We start from the raw sequence: 23,845 nt of genomic DNA on the forward strand, positions 1-23,845 counted from the left end.
CGGAAACCCTAGGCCGCACAGCCAATCGCGGAAGTGGAGGGGCGGGCAAAGGAAGCAGTCCCGCCTTCCCTCTTAAGTTTATTCCTCCCTTGGCTTCCCAGGTGTTGGAAAGGCGGGCGGAGGGCGGAGAGGCCGGAAGTGGTTGTGGTAACCCGGAAGGGGTATCCTTCCCTGGCTTGTGTTGTTGTTTTCAAGCTGCTCCTGCTTCTGCGACTAAGGGAACCATCGCGGAAGGATGGTGTGCGAAAAATGTGAGTTAAAGGGTCCCTTCTGCGGGAGAAGGAAGGTAGGAGAACCTAACTGGAGTTCCCCGGGAACTTTGCCCTTTTTCTTTTGGTTCGGCCATAGATCTCTGGTTCTAGTCTCTGTCCTCCTACCCTGTCCTTTGACTGTTCCTGCCCCACCCCAACGATCATTCTGTCCTATATGTTTTGCATTCCGGATAGTCTGTTTTTGTACCTTTGTTTATTTGCGTTGTTTCCTCTCAACCCAGAATATCCCATACAGCTTCTTGACTGGCTCCCTAACCCCACAGACCCTCAAGGTTAGAATGAATTTACTTCAGATCTCACTCATATGTGGGATATAATGAACAACATAAACTCCTGAACAAAAATAGATCCAGAGACTAAGAAACACTGAACAGACAGTCCAACCTCAGAGAGAAGGCAGGGGAAGGGGTGGGTGGGTAAGAGAAAAGTCAGGGGAAGGGTGTGGGTAAGAGATCAACCAAAGGATTTGTATGCATGCATATTAGCATAACCAATGAACACGGACACTGGGGCGGAGGGGGCTTGTCCTGGGGGAGAGGAAGGAGGGGTCAATCGGGGGGAAAAGGAGACATATGTAATACTTCAAACAATAAAAATTAAAAAGTAAGAAAGAAGGGAGCAATGTAGAATCATTTTCTGTGCTTTAAATTATGTGTACAAATATCAGTAGTTCAGATAATCCCGGACATAGTTTTGATATTACTAGTAGTAAATGACCACACCACTTTAAAAATTAAAAACATTTCTGACAATATTCATTGTACCTGCTACTTTAGACAATTTAGTGAAAACATATCCATTTTAATTGTGGTGAATGCAATGTGTGAGTTCTGAGAAATGAGACATCTTACTTTTTATATTACCTTGTCAGATAGAGGTAGACAGGGCGATGAGGCATGATGGATTTAGATTTGAGGAGTAAGAACTGGAGTCTAACAGGAATCAGTTGTGGTCTGGAAGCAAAATTCAACAGTGAGGATGTTTCCCATTTAGACAATAACCAACAACCATAAAAAGTACTTGGCACCTGGCACTTGACTGGAAGAGAAAATTCGGTGGTCCTTGGAAAAACAGTGATACAGTTTGGCACTAGAGCAAAGCTTCTTTTCACTGTTTTTGCCATGGCAAGGAAAATGTGGTGTCGGTGAGGGTGGGGAGAGTCTCCCCGGTTGCCGTTTCAGTTGATTTTTCCAAACTCTTAAGATCTTTCAGACATTAAGCAATATTCTACACACAATCCCAGATATCCTACTTAGCCCATACATTTTCTGCAGTATTCTGTTGGTTAAGGTTCTTTGGGTTTCAATTAACAGAATCTAATTATAGCTCTTTATCTAGAAAGGATATTTGAATACTGGGGCATTTCACAGAAACCAAGAAGGAATGACATATCAGAAATTGAGACAATTTGTTGGGGGGGTTTGGGAAGGGAATGGGGGGGGGGGGTTGATGACAAATATGTGATACCTTAATCAATAAAGTAATTTAAAAAAAAGAAATTGAGACAATTCTAGGGTCCTCATGAATCTACTTCCTAGAGCACTGCCATTAACAGGGCCCACCTACCAACCTGTTCTGGTCCCTAGATCTTTCATTTCAAATATTCTAGAGAAGCATGTCTCATTTGTCTAGCTTTGGTTATAGGTTTTTCTCTAAGCTATTCAGTGAATTATTCAGGGAGAAGGTTGAGTATTGCAAAAATTATTACTAAGAGCTTGTCCTGATGGAAAGAGTGGCCAGTTTCCAGTAGTTACGCCTTCCACAGACCTTGCAGCCTCTGATCCAAAGTCTCAAATGAACCATCGTTTTCAGATAATATATTATTAGGATTGCATCTGAGCCTAAGAAATTTAGAAACTCTTCTACCAAAGGGGTTATAAAGTCTTACTGGTATACCAACAGTAAGGCTAGGTCTTGAAAATAAAAGTAGTCTTAAGTTGTTTTTACAAAAATGGAACCAAATGTCACAATAAAGTAAGGATTTAAAAATAAAAATAAAAACTTGTTAAATTTTCTCACTGTTATTAAAATATTCAGCAAATACAAAAAAAGTCACTTCAACATTTGCCAGATTTAAGCAAATAAAAATACTGATGCCTGATTAAATTTGAATTTCAGGCAAACAATGACTAATTTTGAGTATAAGTATATTCCATGCAATATTTATGACTTAGTTCTGTTTGCTGCTCCTTACTACTGTGAGGAGTTCTTTGTCCCAAAGCACTTACTTACAGGACATTCTTTCCAAAAATAAGTATTGGTTGTGTATCTGAAATTTAAAGTTAACTGGGAATCCTGTATTTTATCTGACAACTGGAAGTCAGTATCCCACCCAATGGCTTTGGCGCTTTTTTCAAGAATACCCACAGTATTGAGGCAAGGTGGCAGGAGATTCTCACCACTTTCAAAGCAGTCTGTGTAGACTTCACTGGCTTTTAGAAGAGTCTTTCCTCCCTATAGTTGCCACCCAGTGATTCTAATACCAATCTAGAAGGTACCTTATTTTTGACCTCACAAACTGTCTGTATGTTTAAAAATAACTGTCATATGCCCAAGTCTCTTTTTCCCCAAGCTAGACATATCTGACTCTTCTGTGACAGGGTTTCAAGTCCTCTTATGTCTAATTAACATAATCTATTTTGTTTATATATCCCCATTGCCACATACCCTCTCTAATACCTTTCCCACATAGCTTTCTTGGATTTCTTAGCCAAGGTTGTTTCTTTCTCCATGGAATTTCTCCTAGTATGTTACTCTCAAATTGTTTTAGCTCTCAATTGTTATACTTATTTTAAGCTCATATTTTAATTGAATGGTTAACTTTTTTTCATTGTTGTTTCTCTGAACCCTTTGAAAATTTGATGAAAGCTATAGATTCTTACCAGAATCTATAAATACAGGGAATATACAAAAGGTTTGTGTATAATTTCATCTAGTTCATGTCCACTGGTAAAATCCAAGTTAAGGACTACTGTTAGAGAAATCAGAAAGCTCCTTGAAATTTAGATCTTTATTTAACCCATCAGGGTTTTTTTTCTCTGTATTTTATATAATGGTTTATACTTGGTATAAATGGCTTATAGATGTTTAGTAAATATATATGGAATGAACAGATTAGTTTACCTAGTTTGTTTAAAGTGTGCAGAGGAAGCCTATTATAAGCCTACTAAAGACCCAGTCCAGGGAGCCCTCAGAGAATGTCTGGGCTAAGCTGGCAGTCGGACATCCTTAGCGCTTCAGCGGAGACGGGAGAGGCTTCCACCACTTCCGCTGCACTCACCATGAGCCCAACTTCTGGCTAAGCAACACTCCCCCTGTGGGAGCACACTGACCATCGGGGGCAGGTCCTGCGTTGAGCAGGTTCCCGTCAGGTCGATTTGCATATTAGCCTTTTATTATATAGGAGGATTATACTACAGATTTTACTATGAGTCTGTTATACATTGCCCATAGTTAATAGCATAAGTCACAGTTCACTAGCCCTGACCCCAGCATTAACAGGATCCTACTATAATATGTCTGTTGAGACCATTGTGAACTTTGGACAATATAATATATTTCTTAGATAGTAAATACTAATTCCCTTTACTTTTACTCTCTTGTTATAACAGGTGAAAAGAAACTTGGTACTGTTATCACTCCAGATACATGGAAAGATGGTGCAAGGAATACCACAGGTATTTTTCCTTTTAGAACATAGAAGTTGGATCCCATACTTTCTGTAAATAATGTTTTAGCTTTTAGATTATTTGTAAAATGAAATGTTGTGTGTACAAAATATTTCATTTATTAAACATTAAATTGTACATGGATTCCCCAACAATTCAATATCTTATATAGTTCTCTCAGTTACATGTTGGGGTTCCTAATTTGGTTGGCAGGAGACAGTAAAATTATTAAATGACTTTCAAGCGATAAGTATATCATAGTAATTGATTTGATTTAGCTTAATTACAGTTGGTATCTAATCCCCCTCTTCATACCTGATTTTTTGTATTCTTAAACAAATCATTTCAATGTTTTCACCTTCTTACTCATTTTTTTTGGTATAAGATAATTTATTACAAGACTAGCCAATATCACCTTCCTAATTAAAGTTCTGCTTTGAGTCTGAGAAATAAAATGATTGTGTTTTATCTAAATTTTTATTGTTTTCCTAATAAGTAATTGTTTTCTATTAAGAACCTGGCTAGTAAATGAGAATTTTGATATAAACTAGTCTGGTAGGGGGTCAAAAAGGGAACGTTTTAATTGTTTAATGCTATATGTATGTATTATATGTGACATTTATAGAAATAACTCACTGAAATACATGTATGTTTTGACATAGAAAGTGGTGGAAGGAAACTGAATGAAAATAAAGCTTTGACCTCAAAAAAAGCAAGGTAGGTATAAAAGCATCTATAGAATAATAATATGTAAAATTGCCACTTTTTAACATCAAGCTTGCTGAAGTGAATTTGGTGTGCATCATTCTATTGTGATAAAACAGGTAGTTCCTAGCATGCAAAACCAAGCTTTCTGTTTCAACCTGCTGGTTTCACTCTGTTCTTCCTCACTATATCAATACCTGAAGATATTAGTACTATGGTAATTTTTTAACTTCATCTGAAAACATGACTTTTATGTTTTCTAGTTTTTAGTTATCCTGCAAATCCTGGTAACAGAGAAATGTAGAAAGAGCACAAGTTCTGGAGTCAGACCACAATTTGAATCTAGACTCTGTCACTGTCTAGCTCTGTGACCTTACACAAGTTAAGCCAGTTGCTTAACTTTTCAGAACTTTACTTTTCATCTGAGAATGGGGATAAAAATGTCCCCCACCTTAAAAACAATTCTTGACACCATGCTTTATTATATCCAATCTTAAAAATCCCATGAACTCTTCCAGCTGCCACCCCATTTCCTTGCTTCCTTTTACAAGACTTTATTTTTGGAACCCTTTTTTCTTTTGGCCCTGGGACACCACACTCTTCTTTCCTCCCAACTCACTGGCTGTTTCTTCTAAAGTGCCCCTGGACTTTTTTTGTCTTGTTATAAATTTATAATTTCTCCTCATTGACTTTAGTCTAATAGCTTTAGGTTCAAACTATCTGTTAATGACTCCCAAATGTGTATCTCTAGTTCTGACTTCTCTGAGCTCCAAACATACATCCAACTGTCTACTTGATTTATCCAATTGGATGTCTAACAGGTAACCTCTTTTTCTTTCAGTTTTCTAATCATAGTTTTTTCATCATTGCACTATTGTCCAATCCAGTTGTGCAAACCTAAAAGCTAGAATTCCTCACTGGTTCCCTCTTTTTCCTCACTCCCCATACCCATCAGCTAGCAACATATAACCTGAATCCACCTGCTTTTGTGCATCTCACTGTTATTCCCATGTCCCAAACCACCATTATTTCTTACTTGGATACCTTACTTTCTATCTCTCTGCTTCCTCTCTGTTTTCCTGTAAAATCTTAGAGTAACCAGAACTGTCCTTTAAAAGGCATGTAACTTCTTTGCTGAAAACCTCCTTTGTTTTTCTTTTTATGTTGAATAAAATCCAAGCCCCCTACTATGTTCTTACAAGGTCCTCCATGATCTGGACCCTCCCACCTCTCTGACTTCCTGTTGTAGCAATCCCTACATCAGATATGCCAAGCCCACTCCCAGTGGAAGAGGTTTGTGCTTATTGCTCCCTTCTAGAGCTCACCCCTCAAAACTGGGGAAGGAACCCGCAACCAAGGTGTGTGCCCTTGACCGGGAATCGAACCTGCAACCCTTCGGTGTACAGGCCAACACTATAACCACTGGGCCACACGGGTCAGGGCTCCATAATATTTATATTATCTATCGACCAATCGATCGATTGATCAATCGATCAATAGATCAATCAGACAAATAGATCAACAAATACATTGGCTATAAACTGGCTTGGGATTAAGTAAGCATCCGCTTGCATGGAAGGGATAGAAGTGTGCAGGCATTTTATAGAGTAGCCAGAGCTGGTAGAGTTTGACAGAGGGAATTGAGAGCATGGATTAATCCCATTTGTTGTTCAAAAGAGGTTATTTAAGAGTGTTTCTATGGGATTATACATTTTTCTTTCTTTAAAAAATTCTCTAGATTCGATCCATATGGAAAGAATAAGTTCTCCACTTGCAGAATTTGCAAAAGTTCTGTGCACCAACCGGGTTCTAATTACTGCCAGGGCTGTGCGTACAAAAAGGGTAAGTTTAATACTTTCTATTCATATCAAACTTATTTTATTTGGTATTGATTTGGATAATATAGAAAAAGGAGTAGCATTTATAAATTCTATTACAGTCAAATCCTTCTTATTCCTAAGGCAAAATAGAACTTGTTCATCATTAAAAATATATATTTCCTTTTTCTGTTTTCTGATGTTATAAAATTATGGTTTTAGCTTCAGGGTTGACTTAAATTAACCAAACCAAACCATTGTTATTAGATATTTGTTGGTATTATTAGTTGGTATTGTGATTTGACATGTTCACTTGTTTTCTTTTGTTTAGGCATCTGTGCAATGTGTGGGAAAAAAGTGTTGGATACCAAAAACTACAAGCAAACGTCTGTCTAGATGTATTGATGAAGATTCTGTCTTTCTGTATGATTTTGCTTTCTGCTTTAAATTTTCAAGGCATATCACAGATGTTCAAGTTATAAAATAACATGTTTTAAGACTATTAAGGTTAAGCCAGGGAAGTTGATTCATTCTTTTGCTCTCTAGAAGTTCTGAATAGCAACAATGGAACTAATCTGCCTTACAAGCATCTTATTGAACTAGAATAAGAGGCAAATTTAACAACAACAAAATATTTTCCCAGTTCTGTAACACTTTTTATTTAACAATATTCATATAATTGTTATTATCCGCTCCCTCTACTTTATACTTACATATATTGCAAAAGTGAAAAGGGGATTATTGATATTTCCTCAGAACTTGGCATTAGGATTTGTAAATTTCCCCTCATTCCCTTGTTGGTTGCCTAGTTCTTAGAATCAGCAGTCCCTTAATTAATTTCAGCTTCACAAGGTATTTAATTATCTGAGACCACAATTGCTGAATGGTTCCTTAGAAATTAGCCAAAACCCAAATCAAACACAAGTTCTATTTATGATATTTAAAAATTTGTTCTTGAAGCCATAGTGCTTTCATATGAGAATAAGAACACAAGGGATACTCCATATATATACAAATGAATACACTGGATTTCAGAAAGTACATGTTACACACATAACCTTGAATTTACACTATTACGAAAGCCAGAAGAACAGTGTTCATTATGACAATGTATGATAGAAATGAATCACTACTCTTTGGGAAGGTTTTTGAAGCAAAAATGAAACTTCTTTAACCTTTCCCCCCCAAAAGAAAGAAATAAAACAAAGCAAACATTTTGATTCTCAACATATATATCTTCAAAGAAAGATTTTTTTTTAATGCTACTTTCAAAGGTTTAGGACTTCTGCTTTGGAAATCTGCAGCCTGGTAGGGGAGACCAAAAAAGTATCCCCTATTGCAAAGTATAGTATGTGTAAATACTTATCACTATAAAATGTGTAGAATAGATAACATGATATACATAGTATAGATATTGCATTATTAAAATTATTATGGAAAATAAAGTTTAACTGTTTAAGTTTTTAAAATAGTGTTTCTGGGATATGTTGTTATTAATATCTAGAAAAACCACAAGGATCATCTAATCTAATAATAGACAAATATGCAAATTGACCGCACCTTCGCTACACCTAAGCCACGCCCACCAGCCAATCAGGATGAGTATGCAAATTACCCAACAAAGATGGCGGCTAATTTGCATATCAAGACAGCATCGAAGGGAGTAAAGCTTCGAAGAAGCAAGCAAGCGGGGCGGGGGGGGGAGGGGAGGAGAAGGGAAGAGCGAAGTCAGGGCCGGGGGCGAAGGGAAACGCAGGCGGGCTGGAGGAGAAGGCAGGGCGGGCGACAAGGGCGGAGCGGAGGCGGGGCCAGGGGCGAAGGGAAACGCAGGCGGGCTGGCGGAGAAGGCGGGGCAGGCGACAAGGGCAGAGCGGAGGCGGGGCGGGGGCAAAGGGAAACGCAGGCGGGCTGGCGGAGAAGGCGGGGCAGGTGACAAGGGAGGAACGGAGGCGGGGTAGAGTGCAGCAGGAAATGCTATTGCAGGATTTTTCCTGCAACAGGAACGCTAGTGTAAAATATAAATAACAATAGCTGTGAAGGCAGGAAGTATCTCCTCATGCTTTAATCAATTTGGGACTTTTAGTTAAAATCAACAAAAGGAACTCAGTTAGAGAGTGGCCCAGATACATTAAAAGTTGGGTTTGGCTCAGTGGGTAGAGCAGATTGAAGGGTCAAGGGTTCGATTCCAATCAAGGGGGCACTATCTCAGTTGCAGGCTTGATTCCGGCGTGGTCCCAGTCCTGGCTCAGTTGGGGCTTGTGTGGGAGACAACCAATTGAAGTGTCTTTTTCACATCTCTTTCCGTCTCTCCCCTTCCCACTCTCTCTAAAAATCAATGGAAAAATATATATCCTCAGGTGAGGATTAACAAACAAACAAAAGTTGGGTCAACCAACTTAGGGAAAAGTACATTTCTCAGGTATTAACCGGGATCTGGACTTCCACAACTCACATTTCATGTGTATGCCTTGAGTGGCCTCCTTCGTTAGTATTAAACCTCAGATCAGAATACAAGTATTATAAGTCTTCATATTGTTGAAGTAATAATATGACTGCCATATATTGAATAGACTATTAGATGAAAAGGAAAATCCCAAAACAAAACATGAACATAAAATATTTTTTTTAAAAGGCATAATAAACAGAAACTATAACATTAAATGAGATGATAGAATTAAAGGCAAACATAGTTTTAAAGTAAATGTTAAAGTGATGAAGTAAGGTACTTTTTAAAATCTCAGACTAGATTCAAATATATATTAGAAACAACTTAAATATCAATAGAACACTTCTTCAGTACATCATAAGAACATGGAGCCATCAAAATGACATAAGAATTCTATATGCTATCTATGCAGAAGTTTGGGTATATACATAGAAAACATCTGAAAGCTATTGATACTATTTCCGCCCGCCCCCCCCCCCCCCTCCATGGAGTGGAACTGAAGGTTGAGAAAAGAGAGACTTAACTCTTTATAGCCTCATGCCAACCACCTAATATTTTTAGCTCCAAGTTTTTTTTATCTGGGGAGTACTGATAATTTTAGTACCCTAGAAATATATATCTACATATACATATGTGTTTTTGTGTTAAGGATTTTAAATAGAAGAAATATATACATTGTTCTGCGCTTGGGCTTTTTAAAATGTTTCTCATATTTGCTTTATCATTTTCTCTCTATCTCTTGTTATGTATTTTTTCCTTAGCCCATTTGAGAGTATATTGCAGACATCATACACTTTACCCTTCAATACTATGTCTGTACTTCATAAGAACAAGCATACTAAGTACAGTTATGAAATTCAGGAACTTAGCATTGATAACAGTACCCTTGTTTACAGTCCCTCTTCCAGTTTCATTTGTTGTTCAATAGTTTGTTTATTACAGTTTCTAATTCAGGATCATATGTTACTTTATCATGACTCTTTAGCCTCTTTTTGTCTTCTGTAGTATTAATGTATTAGAAGAATATAGGACAGTTAAAGCATAGAACATCCTTCACTCTGGCCTTTCCCAATATTTCTTTATGTTTAAATTCAAGTTATGAAGTGTGGGTTGAAATACTATGAGTGATGTCACATCCAGACTCACAGAACATCCCTTTGTGCCTTATTGGTAATGTTCACTCTGATCACTTAGGACAGATGTGGCTAGTCACTGTAATTATTGTTTTTCCTTTGCCATTAGTGGTTAATTTGTGAGGAGAAATTTTTGACACCATGTTGATATTCTATTTCTCATCAAACCTGTCCCACCTAGATTAGCACCCTTTGATGATTCTTATCTGAAAAACATTTTTACTGTGATGTTTACAAAATTATAATTTTCTAACTACCTCATTTTTTTGTGTGTATTAATTAGTTGTCATCCTACTATAAGGGAGAATTTTCCCTTTATCAGTGTAGAATAAATGCTTTTTTCTCCTGGCTATTTGCATGTTAGCTACAGATATGATGCCTCTTTACCTCAAATACTTGTGCATTTCCTAAGAACAAGGATATTTTCTAACATAACCAATTTTCTATATTTCACTAGTTGTTCCACTAATGGCCTTTTTTTTTTTTTTAAACAAAGCTGGGCCAGGATCCAATCCAAGATAATACATTACATTTAGCAGTCATGTCTCTAGTCTCCTAGAAAATTCTTCAGTCTGTCTTCCAAAAATGTCAAGCTCATTAAAATATAGGCCAGTTATTTTAGAATGTCCCTTAATCTCAGTTTTTTTTTATGCTTCTTAAATGATTAGGTTGCATTTTTGGCAGGAATGTCCTAGAAATGATGTGTCCTTGTCAGTGCATCATCATGGTGTCAATTGTCCCATTTCAAGGTGTAATTTCACTCACTTGTTTTAGGTGACGTCGGCTACATTTCTCCACTATAAAGTTTCTTTTTCTTTTCTATTAAATTAAGCATTTTATGGGGAGATACTTTGAGACTGTAAATATTCTATTTCTCAGCAAACTTGCACACCCTTATTTAGCACCCAGTAATGTTTCTTGGCTGAGTTGTTACTCTGATTGTTGCCAAATGGTGGTTTTCCTATAATATCATTCCTTGTACACTTATTAGTTGGCATTCTATTATAAGGGAAAGTTTTTTTCTTTTTATCACTTATGTTAGCATGAACTCATGGATTCCTATTTTATTCAGTCTGTTACTCTCATTTGTTTTGATGTCAAATTGTCCCAGCTTTGGCCAGTAGGAGACCTTTCAAGCTGGCTTCTGGATCTTTTTGGCATGTTCTTACCATTTTTTGAGAAATTCCTTATTTTCCAGCACAAGTGTTCCAAGTTTATCTTATTGTTTTCTTTTCCCATTCAGCCCTAGAATCAGCCATTTCTCCAAAATTCCCTTTTCTTTTGGAAAATGGTGTTTAAAACCTAAGATCTGGGCCTGCGGGGATGTCATTGACTCTAGAAAGAGCAAGAAAACATATATATTAAAAAATTACGAGTTTTATTGCTATCTCCAATTCCAATCCACCTCCACAGGGTTCTTCCTTCCCTTTCCCCCTTCCACATTTGTATCTTCCACAGTAAGAACCGTAGCTCCCAACATCATCAATGTAATTACTAATTTTTCATATTGGTCTTGTATTTTGTAATCAAATATAATTTTAAGTTTGAAAAAATCTAGGTAAGCCCACAGAATTATACATGCGAATGTCATTCATCAGTATGCTATTACAGAAAAAAATGTGGAGACTTCTGTACATATGCTGCCTCCCTGATAAATTTGGCAAATGAACAAATGGCACTAAATACTTTTTTCAATTCATCTAACTTTTATTGAACCTCTACTTTGTTCTTATCCCTCGTCAGATTGCTGTTATTGATTCTAAAAGTTTTGCTTATAAGCAACCCATCAAATTAATGTAAAATTGTAAAAGAAAGGTGTGACAATAAGAACAAGGAAAATATAATGGAAGAATAGTGACTAAAGGGAGAGGCTGCTTCAAAAGCAACAATTCTAGAAAAAAAAATCTAGGAACAAGACTAAGGTAGCACTAGGAAAATGGAAATAAAAGGAGAATTAGGAAGACCTGATGAAAAGATGATTTGACAGGATTTGTTGACAATTTGGGGGGAATGAGAAGAAGGTGAGTCCAAGTAGGTCTCATTTAGATGTGGTAATAGTATATTTCTCCACCAGATGGCATTGGTGTTCTTGGTTTTCCATCTTGCTAAAAGATTTACAGTTTAGCAACTTAAAGATCAAATAAGCCCTAGCTGGTTTGGTTTAGTGGATAGAGTCTTGCCTGCAGCCTGAAGGGTCCAGGGTTCGATTCAGGTCAAGGACACATGCCTGGGTTGCGGGCTCGAGGCCCAGTGGGGGGCATGCAGGAGGTAGCCGATCAATGATGCTCATTGATGTTTCTACCTCTCTCCCCCTTCCTCTCTGAAATCAATAAAAATGCATTAAGAAAAAAGATTAAATAGAAGGGGGAAAATAGGGACACCTGTAATAGTGGCAACAATAAAAAAAGATCAAATAGATGGACTTAAGTTTTCAACAACAGTGAACAAGCTAGCCAGAGAAACTTAACCATACAACAATAATAATTCTGGAAAATATTTATATACATACATATGCATGTAAGTATACAAAATTTATATATGTATGTAGTTTTTAAATATGTATATAATTAAACTGTCAGGAAAGTAATGATGATCCTCAGAAGCCAGAATCGGGGAAAGTGCAAATTCAAAGGATGAAATAACACCGAAGTTAATGTTTGCCTTTAGGAATATCTGCGAATCCCCCAGGGTCTGAAGCCTTATTTTAAAGGGCACCACACACATGGAAGACAAAGCCATGGGCTTGGGCAAGGTGGAAATGTTAGATTATTAACAGATCATCTATGGTTGCTTTTGTGTATAATGGCAGAGTTGCAAAGCCTGAAATATTTACTACCTGTACCTTTCAGAAAAGGTTTGCTAACGCATGTTCTAAATAGTTCTAGAAAGGGTCACCATTTTTGGAAAAACCTTAGATTGATATGAAAGATTAGTGGCTGCACAGTAATACAATGTTTTCCCTGGCTATTTTTATTGTTTCTTAATTCCTTAGTCACTTAACGGACTCAATTTAGGGCAAGGAGTCATGCAGATATCTGTAAAGATTGTCTTTCTGGCACAGGCTAAAGCACATATTATTCTACATTGATAACTAAACTATTAAGTAATTTGATCTAGATGATTATTTACAGTGTAACCCAAATGCCTTTAGCTTGTTCTGGTTATTTACCCAAGGATTATACCTTCTTGCTATGTTCACTCAAGAGTAATAGAATGTAATTAATATCTTCTGGGATATGGAATGTTGGGACCTTTCTCCAAATACACCTCTGATTTGTTTCCATGACATGGAGTTGGCCTTTCGGCGATGTGGTTGAGGTACCCCAAACAGGACATTCATTTTCATTCTTCACAACAGAAGAAATATAATCCTACTTCATGATTTAGTGAGCCAAAGACCCTCCTGCCTTCTTGCACTATTTTTTAAATAAAATAAATGTTAATTTTTTTTGTGTGTGTGGATCATTTGCAACAAACTTGTATTTTCAAGGAGCTCACACCATATTCAGGTGAGTGTACTCAGCTAAGACAGCGCATTTGGAGCCTTAGCCAGGAGTTTAATGATAAAAATGCATTGCTTGCAAAAGCTCTAATTGAGCACTCTGGTGTGTCCTGTGTCGTTTTGCCAACAAACTCTTCTTTGCCTAAAATACAGAATCTTTTAAGTTATATGTCACTCTCCAAGAAGCAAGTGGAGGAGATGTGTGGCTTTTGCATTGTGTGTTCCTCCCCTAGGCTCGCGATTCAAATAGCACAAGTTTAGAAACATGGGAATAGAAACTTCTTGCCTGGACATGCAACAGTTAGCTCTTTGAGGAAAAGTGTGTGTTCATAATTACCAAATTTGAGATGTATAGGCATCATTGCTACTAGAAATTTGAGGTTGGTTTAGAGCCAGATCAGCTGCTCCCTGCTCCCTCTCCCTCACCCTCTTAAGAGGTATCCAGCCTGCCTGGTTATCCTGGTGTTTCTTATCTCAGTGCCATCTGTTCCTTCTTGTCCTACCCAGGAAGCCTTCTCGGACACCTCAAGGCTTAGTGAGGTGTTTTGCCTCTGTCCCAGGGCAACCTGCATTTTCCCCATCATTGAGATTATTCCTTCACCTGTCTTTGCATAGGCTCCTTCCTCTTCCAACTTGAACTATAAGATCCTTAAATCCAGAGATCATGCCTTTTTGTTGTTGTTAATCCTCACCCGAAGATATTTTTCCATTTATTTTTAGAGAGAGTAGAAGAGAGGGGGAGAGGCCGAAAGAGAAACATGGATGTGAGAGAGAGACACACATTGATTGGTTGTCTCCCTCACGGGCCCTAATTGGGGCCCGGGAACCAGCCTGCAACTGAAGTGCGTGCCCTTGACCGGGAAGTGAACCCACTACCCTTCAGTCTGCGGGGCTGGTGCTCTATCCGCTGAGCCAAACTGGCTAGGGCCCAGGCCTTTTTTTTTGTTCAACGGACTCTAAAAGTTCATCAAGACCAGTTCCTCAGTATATAGCCCCACATGGAAATTCAATTATTTGAATGAAAGAATAAGTGAATGAATGAAGGGACTTTATTATCAACCAGGTTGATATTATTCTGCCACAAAAACAAATTAATTGGGCTCCTGATTGATAATAATCTTGGCTGGGGGGAGGGGGGGGAAGGAGGAGGGAGGCAAGAACTTTGGATGTAGAGGCAACTTGCCTTTCCAACAGCCCCAGGGACAGGGAAGTTGCAGAGAGGACCTGCATGAGAGGAGAGCCTCAAGGTGGTGCCTGGCAGTGTACAGCTGCCTCCTCTTCTTATCTCAGCTTCCTTCTCCCAACACCCCAGTCTGACTTGCCGAAGAGCCTCCATATAACACGGATGGAGCCTTCATCGCTCACCCAATCCTTAGAAAAGATACCTCTATTTCAGTGTTATGTATGAAAGTCACTTAGCTCCAGAGGCTACAATGCAGGAAATGTTGAGAGCCTGTAGGAAAACTGTACCAGTCCTGGGGGTCTTATTTTAATCATTCTATAAAAGTTCAATTTTTGCCCAATGTCTGATTCTATTTGGGACTGACTTCCTCTTTTGTAGTCGTGAAATCTATATTAATTTCTTTATGTGGCAGAATAATATCAACCTGATTCCTTTCCCATGTTTACCCCTCCTCCTTCCTTCGCCTCATTCAGGCACTAGCCTATTTTGTGCTTCTTATCTCAGAGGAAGGATATGATAGCAAGAGACAGAGGAATAGAATATCTTCCTGGCTTTTTGTTTTAGAAGCTGCCCTTAGGAGAAAGAAGAAGGAAGAGGGGGGAGAGAGGGAGGAGGAAGGGAAAAAATTAACAGCATAGACAAAAGGTTTGGAAGAAAAGATAATTAGAGTAGAAAGAGTTCCCTACTGGGGAATAAATAAATTTGTGGGAAAATACCAAGGGCAGAGATGTTGCTAGGTCCTGTGGCTCACCCTGGGAAGGTGGCTCAATCCAAGATGTTTTGGTGGGGCCTAGGAATAGAGAAGACATGTTTCCTGCATCCTCAGGAGAGGCCCAGGAAGATTACAAGACCTCAGAGAAGAAATGGGTGCATGGTAGGTCACCACTGAGGCGGCCTTAAAAGGCTTGCAAAGCTTTCCCTGCCCCAGTGAGACACAGAAGCATGTCTCCTTGTGCCCAAGAGGGCACTGGAGAAATGAAGGGTGCTCCATTTGTTGAAGGAGTTGGACAAACAGGGCGAAGGACGGGTCAATAAATACCATTGTGCAAGGGTGCCCTGAGGACCCGTTCCTCACTCACTCCTCTCCCCTCTCCCTACTGCATATCTTGGCACCTCATTAACTCCTCCCAGAAACTAGACACAATCTTAGGGAAAGGGGAGGCTGAAATCAAGTTCACTGGAATCAAGTTTCTGACAATGCAAAGAAAGGGAAGCTTGAATTAAAATTCAGGTTGTGTTTATGTAAATTTGTGGACTAAGGGATATATCCACTGCTTGCTTGTAGTTTATATTCTAGGGTGACATTTCCCATAGAGGAGCAGTGCTCAGAATAAGCCATTACTAGTACATGTCTTCCTAACTGGTTTTAAGGTTCTAGAAACCAAATGGTGATAGACTATCCAATATATGCCATGAAAGTGGGGCCAATAACCAGGAAAAAGGTTCTCTCCTGATGGAAGTTGTCCATATCTCTGAGATGAGGATGAAGTCAAATGATGACAAGTGTGAACACTGCCTTTGGACATCAAACAAATGTTTTTCTTAAACTCAAGCATCATGCTAACTCTACTTTTAGTATCAGCTAATTAAGAAAACACATAACAAAAAGTTAAGATATATTCAGTAACATTGTAAGTTAATTTCTTTTATTCATCACAACAATTATGCATATTTCAGAAGTAAGTCATGTGAATGAGCACATTTTTCATCCAGTCTACAGTCAGAACATGCACATGGGTTGCAGATCCCTTGAGGTACACAGTTCTGAGTGGTTTGAAGTCCACCAGTTAGGACCTAATGGGCCAATTAATTTGAAATTGGTCTTAGTTGGAAAATCCAATATGTAGGATGCCAATGTCTTGCATAAATATTTCTGTCAGTATTCTAGCCTGTGGGCTCTGGCAGAAATAATAGTTTGCTGCAAAACTGATCACTCCTTTTTGTTTGCAAAGTCTCCATACCAGCTGAATCACAGCTTGCTTTTCACGTCTCGTAATACCTTGCAACATCACAAAATATTTGCTGAAGTTTGTGAAGGGCGGCTGCAGAATAAGTACACTGAAAGGAGGCCTGCCTTTCCTCCCACCGTCAGCACCTTCTGTTCTCGCAGACCGACAGGCAGCTCGAGAGCCCTGACTGCTTCTCCAGATTCGGACAACTCCTGGCACCGGAGCCGGGAGCAAGAATGGAAGCAAAGGAAACAGGGAGTTTTGCAGGTGCCAGTACCTAATGTTGTCACTTTGCGGAATTGAATTTATAAATGACTTCATGAAGGTGAATTGCTATGGAAACCAGCCTTCTCAACTTTTAGGTAAGTAAGACTAGTGTGGGCCATTTCTATTTGGGAATATATAATCTGGGTTTAATGACTAACTAACTGCCCATGCTCTAACTCCTAGTTAACTGGGCTCATATTATGCTAGGTCAGGAAGGAACCTTAGCATTTATCTACTTCCAACTCCCAGTTTTATAGATGGGAAGCTGAGACTCGCAGAAATGAAGACACACTTGGGCTCCCGTGTGTCAGACCTGAGCCCATGTTTCCTCACTTAGTTTCCTAGCGTTCTTTTCTTTATATCGTGCTGCCTTTCTGAATGGACTCAACTTCAGTGAGTGGGTGAGAGAAATGGAACCACAATTAGACATAGGGCCACCCTCACTACTTATTGAGATATTAAATCAAGTCTTGTTTATAGGTTGCTGCCTAAGTATGTAATTTTCTCCATTAGCATTATCATGGATTCCACATTCCAGCTTTTATTTACTTAGAATATGGGTGGTAGGACAGTGTGGGGAGGTAGGGAGTGATCTGAGGAGACTTGATCATGTTTCCATCATAAACCATATGTAGATGAACAGTTTCAAAGAATTAAAATGTGCCAAAATCATTTGAACATACAGTAAACTTAATTTAGTGATTCAAAAATGATCCTTTAGGATTTTTCAAGGCCTACTTTCTTGAAGAACGATACCCATTGCATAAACACATGCAGATTTGCTTTGGAAAAGAGCTTTCCTTCCAGAGCACAGCCTTGAACTGTTAGGAATCTCCACAGATTTTCAGAGAGAGGAATGTCAGAGGCATAGAGTATTTAGTACTATCTTCTTAAAACCAAATCAAAATCGAAGTTATAACTAAACAGTGAAATTAAAGAATGTTTTAGAGTATTATTTTATGGTAAGGTAACATATGACTTAGTCTCCAAAAGTCTTTAGTGTGTGAGAACCACTGGGGGTGGTGGGGGGAGGTTTTGTTTAAGTGCAGATTCTGGTTCAGGAGCTCTGAGATGAGACTCAAGAGTCTGCATTTCTAACAAGCTCTCAGGTGGTGGTGATGCCACTGATCCTTGGGCCACACCTTTGGTAGAAAGGACTAGTTTACCTGCCATCTCCCTAAATGTGTTTTCTATGAAGGTCAGCTCTGATTTTCAGACCTGTGACCACCCCACTCGGCGTCATTTTGGCCTCTGAAGTCCTAGTACTCTTATATGTATGTATATAACCCACAAGGAACTTAGGTACTGCTGTGTATTATGTCCCACATGTGTATGTCTTATATCTGCAACCAGATTGTAAGCTCATCTATGTCTGCTCAGCCCTATGTGTGAACGAAGAACTACTGACTCATAAATTGAAGATTATTTCCTCCTCATTTAAAATGCTACAGCCCAGCTCATTAATGAGCTCAAGACGTAAATGTCTGGTCCAAGAGCCATAAGTCTGGCTGCCCGCCCCGTGGCTGCCCCCCCCCCGAATTGACGTTTTAGAAACCTATGGCTCTGCAGAGAGTTCTGATTGGGTATGTGATAAAGTATATGGTTGTCTAACCACTAAACGGTACACCTGAAACCAATATAAAATAAAATTGAGTCCTAGTTGGTTTGGCTCAGTGGATAGAGCATCGGCCTGTGGACTGAAGGGTCCTGGGTTCTATTCTGGTCAAGGGCACATGCCTGGGTTGAGGGCTCAATCCCAAGTAGGGGACGTGCAGGAGGCAGCCGATCAATGATTCTCTCTCATCGTTGATATTTCTATCTCTTTCTCCTCCCTCTTTCCTTCCTCTCTTAATCAATAAAAGTATATTTAAAATAAAAGAATCATATATAATAAAAGGCTAATATGCAAATCGACGAAACAGAAGAACAACCGGTCGCTATGACGAGCACTGACCACAAGGGGGCAGATGCTCAATGCAGGAGCTTCCCCCTGGTGGTCAGTGTGCTCCCACAGGAGGAGTGCCACTCAGCCAGAAGCCTCTCCTGCCTCCATGGCAGCACTAAGGATGTCTGACTGATGGCCGTCAGTTAGACTTCCCCCAAGGGCTCCTAGACTGCGAGAGGGCACAGGCCAGGCTGAGAAATACCCCCTCCAAGTACACGAATTTTGTGCACCAGGCTCCTAGTAAATAAATAGAATTGAAAGAAAACAACAATTATCAGGGGTCGGGGGAGCTGACACAGCCAGAAGCATGCTTATTGGTTGCATTAGGCCACTACAGTGGAAACACTGGGCTATACTGGAAAGGACACAGGCTTGGAGGTCAACAGACCCTGGTTCAGAGCCTTCTACACTGTCTACAAGTTGTGTATTCTTTAGAAAACTTACTTAAAATTGCTAAAAATTTATTTCTTCATCAGTAAAATAGGATACTTTCTCCTGTAGTTGTTGTAAGAACTATTCTATATAATAAAAGCCTAATATGCTAAGAGTCCGACCATTTATTCGACCATTCAACCAGTTGCTATGACATGCACTGACCACTAGGGGGCAGAGGCTTCGACTGGTAGGTTAGATTGCTGCAGGGGTCTAGCTGATGGGGACTGGGCGAGATGGGCCAGATATGCCCTGGGGCCCTCCTGCGATCCCTCCCCAGTCCCAATCGTGCACCAGTGGGGTCCCATGGCCAAAACTGGCAGTCTGACATCCCCAAGGGGTCCCTATTGCAAGAGGGCACAAGCCAGGCCAAGGGTCCCCACCGGTGCATGAATCTGTGCACCGGGCCTCTAGTAGAAAATGTATAAAATGCATTGTAAATTGCCTACCAAGGTGCTCAATAAGAGATAGATGTTATAATATCAGCAGAATCGCTTTACACTGGAAATTGAGTCCCTTTGAGAAGCATCTGGATAGTTTACATGCAGGGCATTTAGCTCCATCTAGTGGCTTGCCACTGCCTAAGCATCCTTACACAACTATGTCTTCCCCTAGTTAGTACATACCTTTGATGCTCATTTCATTGCTTTATTGATTTCACTCAACAAGCATTTATTGAATGCCTCCTGTGTGCCAGGCACTCATTTGGCTGCTGATGCTGCGACAGTGAACAAGACAGACATGGTCCCTGCCTTTAGGGAGTTTATGGGCAGGCGGGAAAGACAAATTAAGAAATTTCCCAAATTTTGAGTTCAAGTTCTAAAAAGCAGTATAAAGGAGTACAGGATCCTGTGAATTTGTAAGAAGACTTCCCTAGGGAAGTGACACTGAAGGTAAGAAGAGAAGAAGTTGGCTAAGAGGCCACACCAGGCATGCCTCAGCCACCCAGCAGCATCTCTCTAGAAACTTCAACTCAATTTAGGATCAGGATCCTGCCAGCCCATCGAGCACTCCAATCTTAAACCATAGCCTATTTCATCAGTCATTTAGTATCTATTACAACCCACCCTATGCAAGTCCCTGTGTATACATCGTCACTGACCTCTGATTATCCTTTTACAGATGGTATTCAGAGAGGTTGAGTAACTTACACAAAATGACATGACAGAGACAGGATTCACACGTGGGTCTTTCTGCCCTCAAAGTCCATGTTCTTTCTTCTACTTGTGCTGTCTCCCCAGTGCCAAGCTCAGATCTCTTTATTCTGCTGCTTGCATTTGGCTGAAAGGAAACCATTAGGAGAGTGAAAATGTGCAGGGAAAATAATAGCTTTGTGGGTCATCTGTGAAGGGCAGGGAGGAAACTGCTGACTTGGCTGGTTATGCGCCATCAGTGTGTCAGAAAAGTGAACCCTAGAGATCTCCTTCAGTAAAGAGAGTCTCCCTAATAATGCTCATGATGCGCTTGTGATTTAAAATGGGATGCAGTGTGGCTAAATTAAAATGATCTGAGGGATCATTTGGAGAAGAGAGGATCTATGGAGATCTCTAGGGAGCTGCAAGGATCACCAAGCACCATGAACAAAAGTCCACTGGGTCAGAAAGTGGCCGCAGAGCTGTGCAATGGGGAGGCGACCAGCTGCCCTGGTTTGCTCAGGGCTCAGCGATTTCCCATGGTACAGGACTTTCAGCTTTAAACCTGGGACTTTCCTGGGCAAACCATGATGGTTGGATTCCCTAGAAATAGGTCAGACTACGAGGGCGTGATATCCTCATGGAAGTTAAGCTGCAGCAGTTTTTGAAACCCGGGGTTCAGGCAGAAAAGGTGGGACACCATATGATACCTTCCTGCTGAGTCCCTGGATTACTGTCCCAGAGCTCCTGCCAGCAGAACTGGTTGGCTTCAAGCTTAAGGGAGGGCTTGGTAGAGGACAATAGGACAACAGAGTCAGGCTGGTCTGCACCTTAGTTTCCTCATCTGTAAAATGGGATAACAGTGCCTACCTCCTAAGACTCCATATGAACAATATGAGATAATACGTGTGAAGTGCTCAGAGCAGAGCCTGGCCTAGAAGAATACATCAAGTGTCACCATGTAATTCTCAGGAAGAGAAACTTGTGTGTCGTCCTGGACCGATCACCATCTATAGCTGTTTCCCTGTCTTTTAAAGTGGAAACCAAAGGCTCTGCCAAAGCTTCCAGAAGAAACAGAACAGGATGCAATCTGGAAGGAAATGGCGAGCGGTTAGGAATGGGAGCTCTGGAATCAGACCACTTGGGTTATATCCAGCGCTGCCATTTAGATGTTCATTTATTATTTAGCAAACACGCACAGGGCAGGCCCTGTTCTGAGCACTTGACACATATCAGCTCATTTGGTTCTCATAGCAATCTTACCAGGTGGGTGTTTTTATTATTCATCCCATTTACAGACGAGAAGAGTGAGGCACAGAGAGGTTATAACTTGCTCAACCCACCCAAGGAGCCAAAAGTTTATTGACATCTCTGTTCCCTAGCTCCCCTAGAAAAGTGGGGATATAAATGATGATACCTACCTCATAGGGTTGTTATGTGGATTCGATGAAATAATCTATAGAAAGCCCTTAGCAAAGGGTCTAGAACATAGTAAGTGCTGAATACTTAAACATAAAGTACCTTACTTATTTGGAATGACAATACATATATTATTTGCTATATTTATAAAAAATGTAACTGGCAGTTTAAGGAAATGGCCAAATGAGTAAAGCAGTAAAAGTCCGGGGGAGAGGGGTACATAAGACACCCTAAAGATCCTATTTGCATGAGAGACCTTATAGATTTTGGGGGAGAAATGGTAAAGAGGACTTTAAGGATTGACCATTTGTCCCCAAACTCCAGGCTTTATTTTGCTGAACTAAGCGAGGTAATAAACAAGCCCTCACCTCCAGGAAGAATTCCTCAGAAGCTCCAGATTGGAAAGTTAAGGTACCTGAGCCTGGGGCTGAGATGGCTGTGGTCTATTCTTGCCTCCTGCGGTAGAAAGCCTGGGCAGGGCAGGCTCCACTCGTGTTCCGGATTTCTACCATGATCACCTCCGGCTTGCCAGCTCGAAACCACTGTTATGTCTCTGGCTTCATCCATTTAGATGCTCCTCTTTGACTCACTAAACTCAGCCCTCTCCCTTCTCCCGCTCTATTTTTGATCATGCCCTTTGATTCCAGACAAGGCATATTACTCTATGTACCCTAAGTGGAGGGGCCTTGAGGGCAAAGGGGATTGGCCAGGGATGGGTGAGGTGAGAGGAATCTCTCCAGGAAGCGATGTGGTAATGATGCTCACAAATAGCTCTAGAGTCCTGGCCAGCCCCTAGGAACTCACCCCAAGTTCTTTACCAGAGAGGGCGTTAAGCTACATTTTGGAAACCTAGTAAGAGTTGTAAATAGCAGCAGAAAGAGAACAAGAACCCTTCTCCAGGGTGAGTTACAAGAACAGTAAATAGTGAGTGAACACTGGCTGTCCAGCCAAGCCACAATCCCTTCCCTCCTCTCTCATCGCTTAAAAAGTGGCCAGAGCTGTGCTCTTGGGCTCAGGTCATTATTCCAGGCTGCACTGCTTTGCCTCCAAATGGACTCTTCATCTCTCCTAAGCCCTTTCTGATAGAGAGCTGGATTGAAAGGTACTTGATTTTCATTTCTATTTCTCCCCTGGAAATCATTGACATCTAGTATTGGCAACTTCCATTTCTCCCCTTTGAGTGGATGCTCCACCTGCTGGGGTGAAATGGTGAAGAGGACTTTGAGGATTGACCATTGGTCTCAAAACTCCAGGCTTTCCTTTTTTGAACTAAGAGAGACAATAAACAAGCCCTTGCCTTGTCTGCGTGGAGGATTTGGATGAGGGCTGCAGCAGCCTTGGTGCCTGGCATTTCAACCCTGGTTTCCTGGGTTTGGGTTGTGGGTGGGATGCTGCAGATGGGGCCACCACGTGGCAGAAGGGAACACAACAATGGGGAGATTCCCCTGCAATGGAAAGGAGGAGGTTTCTTGGGAGGAAATGAGCACCTGGGAACCCTGGTGGTCAAAAGCCATTGAATTGTTTCCCACAGACTGATGTTTTCTGGGGGAACTCAGCTAGAGTCATCATGTGTCTCTGGGTTCTGCTAAGAAAGCTTCCAAGAAGAGACTGGAACTGGGCTTCAGCTGGGCTAATGGGTGATTTACCCACATGGTGCATTCAGGTCTGCATTTCTGCCCTGAGTGACTCTTCAGTGCAATGTTACTAACACTTTCCCACGAACGTTCTGTTTTGTCCTACAGATCCTATAGGACATAGCATGACAATGAAATCTTTGTGCTTCCTATTGTTGTTACAAAAAGACCACACTAATATTTTTATGGCACTTTTGTTTTTGTTGTAATGTATGTGAAAATAACTATTACACAAATCAAATAGTCTGCTTTCCATTGCCAAACATCTCTAACAGAGGAGCTGTAAGACGCATGATAGATAAAACAGTTTTTAGAATCACTAATTTGGTGGCTGGGATAT

At 40.3% G+C, this 23,845-nt stretch overlaps 2 protein-coding genes across 2 annotated transcripts in view; one reads left to right on the forward strand and one right to left on the reverse strand.

The window, feature by feature from the left end:
• PIGF (phosphatidylinositol glycan anchor biosynthesis class F) overlaps positions 1–23,845 on the reverse strand; it is a 77,327-nt gene that overhangs the window by 23,079 nt on the left and 30,403 nt on the right. Inside the window, exons 3-4 of the mRNA XM_054727844.1 lie at positions 20,471–20,600; positions 1,136–1,225 (exon numbers count right to left, since the gene is read on the reverse strand). The gene's annotated coding sequence lies outside the window, so the exon portion shown is untranslated. The remainder of the gene's footprint in view (positions 1–1,135; positions 1,226–20,470; positions 20,601–23,845) is intronic.
• Positions 120–7,711, forward strand: CRIPT (CXXC repeat containing interactor of PDZ3 domain). The gene is made up of 5 exons (XM_008162168.3): positions 120–251; positions 3,884–3,949; positions 4,603–4,657; positions 6,384–6,487; positions 6,794–7,711. Exons 1-5 carry the CDS (start codon positions 236–238, stop codon positions 6,856–6,858), a joined length of 306 nt encoding a protein of 101 aa, XP_008160390.1. The 5' UTR covers positions 120–235; the 3' UTR covers positions 6,859–7,711.

Source organism: Eptesicus fuscus, chromosome 16 (genome assembly GCF_027574615.1).
Source record: "Eptesicus fuscus isolate TK198812 chromosome 16, DD_ASM_mEF_20220401, whole genome shotgun sequence".
In the NCBI taxonomy this organism is placed as follows: domain Eukaryota; kingdom Metazoa; phylum Chordata; class Mammalia; order Chiroptera; family Vespertilionidae; genus Eptesicus; species Eptesicus fuscus.

Bases quoted from the DNA above. Each gene is read 5' to 3' on its own strand.
- CRIPT (XM_008162168.3), top strand. The intron at 4,658-6,383 runs GTAGGTATAAAA...AAAATTCTCTAG, and splicing joins TTGACCTCAAAAAAAGCAAG to ATTCGATCCATATGGAAAGA. The intron at 6,488-6,793 runs GTAAGTTTAATA...TCTTTTGTTTAG, and splicing joins GGGCTGTGCGTACAAAAAGG to GCATCTGTGCAATGTGTGGG.